Here is an 11883-nt window from a genome sequence, read left to right as displayed (position 1 = left end):
GCAAGATAGCAAATACAATTCTGGTTTCTGTATTATGCAACTGGGTAGCTGACTTCTCGGAAGCGACATGCTATATTCCCAACAAAATTTGCTTTTTGAAAATATCTGAAACAATATTTTGAGACGTGTTTTTACAGTTAAAATAAAAATAGTGGAAAAACCTTATACATTCCTATACATTTTAACATAAAATCTTGAGTTTACAAAGAGTCCATGGGCGTGTTATGCAAAAACTACCCAGGTATAAATACAAACAAGCGTGCAGAGAATAAAACCTTAATTTGTTGAAAAAGATTAGCCCTATGTTGTATGTCGAGTGTGTCCTTATGTGCAGCGGCGACTCAAATCTCTCTCAATCTCAGCGTTTCTCAGGATGGACAGTCATTGTCACAGAACCTTCAGATAGGCCGCCTGAGTGCAGAGTTTCTCTTGCGTAAATGGCAGCAGCAGGTTTGCATTAGAGTAAGTACTCAATCCACAGACGCATCAGTGGTCTTCTCCCTGCTCTTTTCTCAGACATCCTCCAGTTTTTCATCCGTTCCACACATCTCCTGCACTGGCATTGGAACCTCCTCTTCTTCTGTGCACTGACTGGATCCAGAGTTGCTCTTGTCGGAGCGGCAGAAACCTGATGACCCAGTACAATGCGTGTTAGTTAAACTTAGTCCTGTTATGCAGCACATTTTTTGAATGCCGTTTTTAATATTTTGGTGGAATGTTAAACTCACAATTTAAAAATATGGAAATTGCATAAATTAGTTTTCTTCTAATCATAGTACTGTAATAAAGTGACTATAGAGGATAATTCAATTTATTTCACTAATAAATATTATATTATTGAATATACAGGCTGGGAAACACTCAAAACAGATGGTCATAGGTATTATTTTATATTATACTATATTATTTCAGTCCATCTTAGATTTTATTTTATTGTATTTTATTGGGAAAATTAATAAGGTTAAATAATCATAATTTAAAAGTGAAACATTTTATTTCATTTTATTTAAACAGATAGTCAAAACAGATGGTCAGTCCATCATAGGTTATATTATATTTTATTATATTATATTATATTATATTACATTATATTAAACATTATATTATATTACTAGATATACAAACTGGGAAACGCTAAAAACAGATGGTCAGTCCATCATATATTTATTTTATTTTATTTTTATTTTATTGGGAAAATTAATAAGGTTAAATAATTTTATTAGATTTACAAGTGAAAAATTTTATTTACAAAGATGGCCAAAACAGATGGTCAGTCCATCAAATATTATATTATATTATATTATATTATATTATATCATATCATATTATTATATTATATTATATTATATTATATTATACTGTATTATATTATATTATATTATATTATATTATATTATATTATATTATATTATATTATATTATATCATTGGGAAAAGTAATACAGTTTATAGGGTTAAATAATCATAATAAATCATCATTAAATAATCATAATTAAGTAATCATTTATTTAAACAGATGGTCCAAACAGATGGTCAGTCCATCATATATTATATTATATTATATTATATTATATTATATTATATTACATTACATTGTATTATTGTATTTATTAGATTAGATTAGATCAGATTAGATTATTTAAAATTTAGTTGAGTTAAAAACTATCTGAACTTGACCAGCGAAGATGACTTTTTTTTTTTTTTTTTTTTTGAAAAATAGTTCAAAAAGTACTGCAAAACAGGAATGACTGAAACACAGCTCACTAGTACTAACATACTAGATTGTAAAACTACTCATGCAATGGAGTGTCAGTATCAAGCACTCATGCAAGTGCATAAAGAGCAGGTTTTCTTTGTGAATTAAAGCACTGATGTGTTGTTTATAGTAGCACTGACCGGTTGATGCTGACATGATCCATCCACATGGTCGTGCATGTCTGCTGATGAGAATGAAACAGGTGAGCAGAACGCACACACACACACACGCATAACACAGACTCACCGAGATCCACACATTATCTGGAAGAGGTTGAGAGAAAAGAAGCAAATGGATGGAGAGAAAAGGAGAGAGAAAGAGTAAACAGGTCAATAGAGAATACACCTGATATACTCTGTGTGTGTGATAGTCTGTTTGCCTTGAGCAGCAACTATATTAACAAATTGAACACGGCGGCTCAGGGTTCAGACACTCACCATTGATTGGCTGTACTGTTTTAGTAAAATTGTTTTGTTTTAGTGGAGTCGAATGTGGGGGAGTAGTTGAAAGAGTAGTTGAAACAGGGATTTTTTCACACGCTTGGCATATGCTGTCGCTGCATCTGTAGCCTTTATCACAATCACACACTGTATCCCTTGTCGCTGTACAGACCTCCTTTGTCCTCATATCTGCAAAATCAAAACAGTGAAAGAGGTTATATAGAACAGTACGTATATATCAGTGTTTCCCCTTAAAGGATTAGTTCACTTCCAGAACCAAAATTTACAGATCCAAGATGTTCATGTCTTTCTTTCTTCAGTCGTAAAGAAATTATGTTTTTTGAGGAAAACATTCCAGGAATTATCTCCATATTTTAGACTTCCAAAATCTAGTTTAAATGCAGCTTCAGCGGGCTCTAAATGATCCCAGCTGAGGAAGAATGGTCTTATCTAGTGAAACGATTGGTTATCTAAAAAAAAAAAAAAAAATACAATTTATACACTTTTTAACCACAAGTTCTCATCTTGATGGCTCTGCGATGAGCATGCGTACTCTGTGCCCTCCAGTTGAATACAGTTAGGGTATGTTTTCTTCTCCGACTTCAAAATCATTCTACTTCGCTGTTTTACCTTTTTATAAAAGGCGTTTGACCGTCATTGCACATTTACTTTGTAAACGCCGGGTCGATACTTCTGCAGCGACGTAGAATAATTTTGAAGTTGGAGTTTCCTCAAAAAACATAATTTCTTTACGACTGAAGAAAGAAAGTCGTGAACTTCTAGGATGACAAAGGGGTGAGTACATTATCTGTAAATATTTGTTCTGTAAGTGAACTAATCAAACTCACTTCATTTAATTTTTAATTTAATTTAATTTTTGAATTGTTGTTTTGGAATAAAATGGCCAACTCCTTTGTTTTGCTAATGCTTTTCATAGCTTTTATGTGTACTAAATACACAGAATTTCATGCTAAAGTCTGTACAAATTTGACAGAATAAAAAAAAAACACACACAAAAAAAACAGAATTAACCAGTGTTCGAATTGTGTCAAAGTTCTTGGGGGGTCCCCCTAACCAGACCACCCCCCCCCCCCTTCAAAAAATAAATAAATTAATTAAAAACCTCATACAAATATGATTCATATTTTTGTCTTGTCCTTGTTATTATTGAGAAAACCCAATACTAAGATAAAAGCTTATTTTACGATGATCAGTGAATTGCAACGCCATCAAGTTTAAAGTGATTTTTACCTTTTGGGGGCATTTTTTAACCTTTATTCTTTTTTTCTGAAAGTGTGCATTATCTTTTATTATCTTTTGCCTTAAGTTCTTATATTTAATTAATAAAGTCACTTAGAATAATAAGACATTTTAGGCTGTTATCACACAAATAAAATCATTATCAACAAAATTCATCTTTTCAATATACACTGTAAAAAAACAACTTGTTGAGTCAACTTAAAATAATTTGTAACCTGGCTGCCTTACAATTGTAAGTTCAGTCAACTCAAAAAAAGTTTATTCAACTTTGAATGTTGAATTATACTAAGTGACAACTTAGATATTTGAGCTGAATCAACTTAAAATTTTAAGGCAGCTGGGTTACTTACCCATCTGTTAAGTTTAGCAAACACAAATATCTAAATTGTTACTTAGTACAACTTAACATTTCAAGTTGTCTAAACTTATTTTAGTTGACTGAACTTAACATTTTAAGGCAGCAGGGTAACAAATTATTTTAAGCTGACTCAACAAATTGTGTTTTATTTTTTACAGTGTAGAGGAAACACAAACACTGCATCTGAATTGGCATTTAGATGTATTTACCCACTGTTTAATGCAGGACATGAATGCATTTAACCTGCAGTTACAAATGCATGAAAACTGTTTTAATACTTTAATCCTAAAACGCTGAATGCTGATATTTCAAAATTATTTAAAAAAAAATGAAAAGGTCATTTATATGTGGAATTGCAACTGCCAGTAGGCATCAGTTAGTCATAGTTAATAAGTGAGACATTGCGATTGAACCGAATCATTTAAACGGTTGATTCATTCAGGAACAAAACACCGTTATGTTGTTTAGACATGCAAGACAGTGCAGTGGCTGTGTTTGGAATGATTTTTGTTGGCAAAATATTCTGCAAAAAGAAAAGAACTCTGCCCCCATATCCTGAATTTTGGAAAAATGCATTTTATTAGACTGAATTACGCAGTGAAAGAACGCACTCTAAATGAACACAGTCAGTCTAGCTAGTGTTTAAGCACTCATAACTCCTCTTATAATCAGTGAAGCTGTCCATACACTATATGATAAATTAATCTCTTACTTAAATAGTTCATAGTACATAGTACATCTGCACTTTGTTGCTTATAATGAAGGAATCTGAACAAAACTCCAGGTTTTAGCAATAATTATTCTGAACTGCATTCTGAACTCAATAGAGTCGTGTGTGATTGGTTAGAATGTGCAACGCTGTAAAAACGCGTAAAAACGCGTAAAAATAAAATATGATTTAACGTGAGCAGGTCTAAATTTAATACAGGAATCAAATCTTTTCATTTCGTTTTCATTTTCACTAGTTTTATGTTTGAAGTATTATCTTTTTATTGAAAAACCAGGGGACCCCTCAAGTATATATATATTTTTTTTTGGGTGTTATGGGGGGTCCCTTAATGCTTATGGGAGGACCGGGACCCCCCACCCCAGCACCCCTCAATTCAACTGGAATTAACCACAACATTACATTTCATCACATTTCAATTCAAAGATGCTTTGTTCAAATGTTTGAAAAAAGTCTAAAACTATTTTTAAATAGTATAAAACTATAAAAATGTATTTTTATAAGCACCGGTGATTATTATTGAGCACTGAATCAGCATATTAAAGTGATTTCTGAAGAATCTTATGGCACTGAAGAAAAAATGTATGCAAAAACAATTTTAACCCTTGAATGCAAAAGTCATTCACTATCCCCTTTAAAGTTTGGCATCACCTTTCTTAGTATTCCTCAATTATTATAAATAATTATAAACAATTATATTCATCATAAACAATATAAGAAGAAAAAATAATAAAATATAAAAGAATATGCATGTTCTGATTCATTTTTTGTAAACAGTGTATAGGGTCGCTAGAGACCTGAGGTGTGTAACAGTGTAAGTATATTTTTCGTGCCAAAAATATTAAAATATCTAATGACTCAATATGTGCAATTCACCTTTATTCCTCGAGGTGGCACTGTTTGATAGACTATAATGATGTGACGTTTCACAGGTGTAAAACAAAAGAATATCATCAGCAAAAATTTAACTTGTTTGAATGGCTTTTCTACAGAGCAATTATTGTGAAAAAAATAAATAAATAAATAAATAATCACTGTTATTTGATGGTGATAAGCTGCCAAGGATCAAAATTTTGACTTTGAAGTCACTAAACAATAGTTTTGGGAATATGGTTGAGATGGCAAATATGAGCCAGATGCTGAATGTACTGTGGATGTGTGCTCTGACAATAACGGCGATGGTACAATCATCTGCTCAAATTGAACCCTTCCAAGTTTCAAAAGGTAACAAAATAGGCTTTATTTTATTCTTCTTTAATTGTTCTTAAAATATCAAGAGAGTTTTTTGCTATTGCAGATCCATCCATGCTTGATATATAGGTCCGGGCCGCTACCCGAATATGTAATAATGATAGGCGAAACATTTATGCATTTAAGGATTAATATGAGCATCTTAAGAAAAGGCTGACGTCTATTCATTTCAGTACAAACCAATCCTCTAGAACATAAAAGTGCCTGCACTCATATGTAAGCACAGTCATTTCAACAAGACACAAGTGTCAAAGTAAAACAACAAGCTCAAACACAGGTTATTTTTTTCTGCTGACTCACAAATGCCACCTCAGGATATTCACTTTTCATTTCTGCTCATCTTTTTTTTTTTAATCACGAGACTCCTTAGTTTGGTTATTTGACCATAGGCATCTACAATCTGAGCTATAATTTGGCACGTTTTAGAATACATTTCTGACAAACATTCTGCGTAATTTGCAAGTTTTTTTTTCTTGTTTAACCAGCAAGTCTATCTTTGGTACATTTAAATTTATGTTGGGCTTTTCAGTGAGTCCCAGAAATGTTTGCAGCGCTAAATACTTGTTTGTTGAGTTACTTCAAAAATTAGCTTCTCTTGTATTCCTTGGTTGAGCTCCTTTTCTTCCCAAACTGACTTTTCACAAGTATTTTGTTTCTACTTGTTGTCTAATCATCAAATTCAGTCTTTAGCAGGACATCTGCATATCAAAACATCTCGGTGTGTCTCAGTAGGCAGTTATTTCCGTTTCAGAGAATAGATTCCGCCACTCAGGTGCCTTTTTTTCCAGTGCAACACATGTATTTTCAAGATTCGCTGTCCCTTGTCATGTTTGTTACCAGAGACTCAGACGTTTTTCAGACCCCCACCTACCTCCGTACTAAAAACCCACCAAGATCGGCTGAAGGGGAAGCCCCTGCTTTGTATTACTGTCATGTTTGGTATTTCTAGTTTGTGACTTTTCATACTGATTCATCTAAAGATTCAGAACATTGCAAAACAAATCATTCTAAGAACATACAACCTGTCGAGTGATCATAAAGAAATTGAGTGGACGTACGGTCTTTGGTGCACTTTGTGCAATGCTTGCAAAAGTTGTAACTGCCATTATAGTCGTCCATATAGTAGCCATCTTTACAAGTCTCACACACTGTTTTAGACTGCTTTGCTGTGCATTTCTGTGTGACATACTGCCCTGTATAAAGACACACAAAGACAGGGAAACATGCATGTAATGAGAGACGTTAGTTTGGAAGAATCATGCTGCTGTACAGACAAAATGATGACATTCATGAACATGGTATTCAACACTGACTGGTTTGAGAGTTTACCAGGTTGAGTTCGGAGAACAAGTCATTCTTATACGAGAAACTTGATGTGTCATTCTAAGACCTTAGGTAAATGTCATCAAACCAGACAATAGCTGAACCCTGAAATATTCTTATATAATGCAACTGGTTCTGACTACATCCTGACATTTTCAATCAAAATATGCCAAAGAATTTGATTTAGCCTTTGATCAATTCTATAATAATTCGTCTGTAAAGTCAGATTTCACGTTTTAGATTTTAAACGTTGAATGTAATTCAGCTTCTTTTGCTTCAGTGCACTTGTATGTTGTCTAATCTTAACTGAAGAACAGCTTAGTTCTTTTAACTCATCTTAAGTTCAGCTCTGACTCAACTCATGTCTACGATTCCTTTCACAGTGATGAGGCAGCTGATTTCATTTACCTGGTTGACATTTATCGCAGCACCGATTGTCATTAGAGTACTGTGTTCTTTCATTGCACGTTTGTGATTGGACAAGAGGAAGGACATGTGATGTGAGCAGGAGCACACTGAGCAGGGCGAGCATCTTACTGGAAGAGAAAAATGAAGCATGTGAAGATTCAGAATGACACATGACACCTGGAATGACTTTAAATGTGTTAGCAAAGAGTCATACAAATCATGAATATATGACTTGGCTGTAACTGGCCTTGCTTCCTGTTATATAACTAATGTAGTAATTATTGATAAATAACTTGTAAGATTTTTTATTTATATAGGTTCCTTTCCTAATATTTGACACAAATTATGATCATATTGCATATGTAATATATAATATAAATGCAAGATAGATAGATTATTTATAGATAGATAGATGATATAGATAAATAACGTGTTACTTTTTTCATTTATATTAGGTTCCTTTCCTAATATTATATATTTCTATATACATACCTTTTTACTTTTTTTTATTTATATTAGGTTCCTTTCCTAATATTATATATTTATATATGCATAACTTTTTACTTTTTTTCCATTTATATTAGGTTCCTTTCCTAATGTTTGACACAAATTGTGATCATATCACATATGTAATATATAATATAAATGCAAGATAGATAGATATAGATAAATAACTTTTTACTTTTTTTCCCTTTAAATAAGGTTCATCTCCTAATATGATATTTTTATATATATATATATATATATATATATATATATATATATATATATATACACACACACACACACACACACATACATAACTTTTAACTTTTTTCATTTATATTAGGTTCCTTACCTAATATTCTACACAAATTATGATCATGTGACATCACATATCACATATGTAATATATAACAGATATTTATAATATGAATATTTCTAATTTAACATAAGAAACATGCATACTTTTTATATTTGCTTATACTTGTGTCTTTGCTTTTGATAACTTATATATTTATAATCAAGACAAATACAGTTGTTCAAACAATGAGTTAATAATGTCATTTTTTTCTATTTCTATACTCTGTATGAAATATGACATAGTGTCAATGATTCTACAGTGATCTTTTGAGCAGAGTTACACAAACACCAGACAGTTCCGGCCCCTCACTCACTAAATTGAGCGTGACCTAGTTACATGCGTTTTTGAGGCTGTCTGTGCTCTTCATTTTAACTTTTAATTAACATTGATAAAAAGTTTTGCATCCTTACAATAAGATCATAATAGCTGCAGCATCACATGGTACATCTCAAGCAGTTTGCTGTTAAAACACACATGCTTTAAATACGCACTAAGATGTAGTAGAAGTCTTCAGAAGATGAGAGTGAAGTCTTACCTTGAAAGTGTGTACAAGATAGGAGACGGTGAGAAGAAGACGAGAGATGTGAGTTAGTCAGGCCCCTCTGAAACTTTGAAGATGAGGGGACAACTCTTCAGCATTAAATCTTTATCAGAAATGTCAGATGAGTCATATATAAACCAACGTTATGGATGACTGTGCCTTAGGACCCCCAATAGCAGCAGCAGCAGGATGTCTTTCTGTTGATATCTCTCCTGCGCCTCTTTTTCCTCTACCCCAAATGTTCCATTTAAGTCTTTCTGTCTTGTTTTAACTTTTAACTAGTTCCAAAACAAACTCTCTCTTTCTCTTCGTCTCTCTTTGAAACGAGTACATGCGCACACAAACACCCTAGATGAAAAGGGTCGTGTGTCTCATTCTGAGTAAAAGCATGAGTAAAAAAGACTAGCTCTTCAACAAGCAACTCATTCTGAGATGTGAGATTAGTAGCGAGGCCAGTGGTTGAATAACGTCCAATGGCACAGAATCCGTGAAGCTCATCATTTTATCCTGAGTTTAGATGAGCAAAGTTTGATTAGCAAAAAGACATTATGTTTGAGAGCTGCCATGCTGGTTTCTATTTTGGGTTTATTTTTCCAAAACATGCCTTGACTTTATCTAGTCTTAATCTGTGAACTCTTTCTCCCTAACTGTTACTCACACCTATGAGCTGTCAACTCATTGGTTTTGTTCAGTGGAACTGATACCACTATGACAGCAGAGTCATGTCCTTGTAGTTTGTAGATCAGACATGCCACCGCAACACACGTGCACACACACAAGTGCACTTAGTGTTTACAGTAAAAGGAGGGCTCACCACAACATCACTACAACCGCTAAGATATAAGAAATGTGACATCAGCATCTGCAGATAACATCATCTGCTGACAAGCAGGCAGCTTTACTGAACCTAAGGCTTCAGGTAAAAGAGTTTTCTCTTTATGAGCGAGATCTCTCTTCAAAGCGGTCGTATTAGGTCAACCTGAATTTCTATTCCGTCACGTACTTGTTGCTGGCGTGCTTTGCATTTTTGTTTTCTTCCAAATATTTTCACACTTTCCTATATAAGTGACAGCTGAAATTGTGAACTGATGGTCTTTTGAGGGTTGCAGATGAAAAGACTGACTGATAATGAAATTTCTTGTAACATTTATAGTGTCATTTTAGTCAAATTTAGTCATCTCTTGCAGAGAAACTGTGTTCAGCAATATGTTCAGTAGCCAGATTCACCAAAATATTCTTAAGAAAGGAGTTATGAAAGTACTTAAGAGAAATTACAAGAAGTGCAATTCTTGAATATTTTTGACGGCTGAAAATGACGGAGCTTGTTTGAATTTGAAGTCGCACTCTGTGCAATGTGCCTGAAATTTGAGCTGTCACTAACAATTATTTTGGTAATCAAATAATCGGTCGATTATTCTAATGATTAATCAAGTAATCAGATTAATTGGTGGAAATAAAAATTTACCTAAGCAAGCAATTATTACAATTATTTGAAATGCATATATAATTGCGACGATTAGTTAAAAAATTAAGTAATCATATAGAGCTAATGTACAATATGCATTATAACAAGGCACCAACAGCCTGATGGTTGTTTTTACACTTTACAGTGCAATCTAATCCGTGTTTAATATTGACTAAACAACATTTAATGCAAATGTCCACTTAACAGTTAATATCAGGCCATTTCTTTACGACGGAAGTGCTGCAGGCACTGTAATTTCTTGACATAAAAACATATGGAAGCCCGTTTCCGCCACTAAATAAAAAACATCTCAAAATTCAGATTTTTTTCTCAGAACTGTGATATATAAACTTGCAATTCTGACTTTTTTTTTAATCAGAATTGCAGAATATAAACTCGCAATTGCAAGTTATAAAGTCAGAACTGCAAGATAAAAATTAAATTCTCAAAAATCTCTCAATTGCGAGTTTTAAAGTCAAAATAGGAGATATAAACTTGCAATTCTGACTTTTTTATAAGAATTGCGTGATATAAACTTGCATTTCTGACTATGCTATTTTGCATCTCGCAATTCTGACTTAATAACTCGCAACTGCGACTTTATTTCTTAGAATTGCGAGTTTACATCATTGACTTTATAACTTGCATTTGCAAGTTTTTATCATGCGATTCTGCGAATTCTGAAAATTTAGAGATGTAAACTTGTAGTTATGAGGAAAAAAAGTCAGAATTCTAAGGAAAAGTTGCAATTAACTATTTAAAAAAAAAATTTGTTCAGTGGCAGAAAGGGGATTCCATAACATGTAAACTCGGAGTGAGGGTTTGAGCTTTTATTTTGAAATTGCGATGAACAGTTAGCATATTAAGAAAGATACTGATGTGTTTGTGTTGGTTTATAAATGATTTGCCTTACAAATCTGATGACATAGCGTTCCCAGATGAACGTTATAATAAATCCAAACTCAGAGCAATATGCAGAGATGGAATCCGAGATGCTCCACACATGTAAATGATAACAGTGCGTGTGGAGCAGCATTTACTGTGAACGGAGCCGCTCTGAGACGCACGTACGCAACCTACACACATGTAAATTATTAAAGTGCATATATTAAACCTGCACTGCATATATTTATTTTTTGAATCGTAGCGTTTATGAGTTCTGCTGCTTGATATTGCAAATTGTGTGTCTTACCATATTATTTTAATGCATTATCTTAGTTACGAACACACTGGTTTGTAAGGCAAACATTTTTACCATGTACAGCATGTTGTTATTCTTCTGGTTATTTCTCTAAAGCGACTAATGAACCGAACCCATATATTTCACGGATTCTTATCCGTTGAATGTAGCATGTCCAGTATTTTGCCAGTTACTCAACACGGGCAAATTGCAGCCGAGGATTTTTTTAAATCAAGTACTCATACTGAATCAAGCAATCATGACAGTATTTCAAATAGCTTTTTTCTTAAAGAGCCTGTCTCAAGATCGAGTCTGTTTTATCGAAGAGCTC

General features: G+C 33.2%; 1 protein-coding gene across 3 annotated transcripts; it reads right to left on the bottom strand.

The window, feature by feature from the left end:
- Positions 1 to 17: 17 nt before the first annotated feature.
- On the bottom strand, positions 18 to 10730 carry cd27 (CD27 molecule). 3 transcript variants are annotated; one of them, XM_051132157.1, is made up of 6 exons: positions 8902 to 10730; positions 7523 to 7650; positions 6850 to 6984; positions 2193 to 2384; positions 1896 to 2018; positions 18 to 628 (listed from the first exon to the last, which is right to left on the bottom strand). In XM_051132157.1, the coding sequence occupies exons 2-6, from the start codon at positions 7644 to 7646 to the stop codon at positions 513 to 515; spliced, it is 690 nt and encodes a 229-aa protein (XP_050988114.1). In that variant the 5' UTR covers positions 7647 to 7650; positions 8902 to 10730; the 3' UTR covers positions 18 to 512. The 3 variants fall into 3 exon arrangements, with proteins under 3 accessions (XP_050988114.1, XP_050988112.1, XP_050988111.1); XM_051132155.1 differs by lacking the exon at positions 8902 to 10730 and having other exon boundaries at positions 1896 to 1936; positions 7523 to 8227; XM_051132154.1 differs by lacking the exon at positions 8902 to 10730 and having other exon boundaries at positions 7523 to 8226.
- Between the last annotated feature and the right edge of the window lie 1153 nt (positions 10731 to 11883).

Source organism: Labeo rohita, chromosome 16 (genome assembly GCF_022985175.1).
Source record: "Labeo rohita strain BAU-BD-2019 chromosome 16, IGBB_LRoh.1.0, whole genome shotgun sequence".
NCBI classification, from domain to species: domain Eukaryota; kingdom Metazoa; phylum Chordata; class Actinopteri; order Cypriniformes; family Cyprinidae; genus Labeo; species Labeo rohita.
This window is presented reverse-complemented; position numbering and strand designations above follow the sequence as displayed.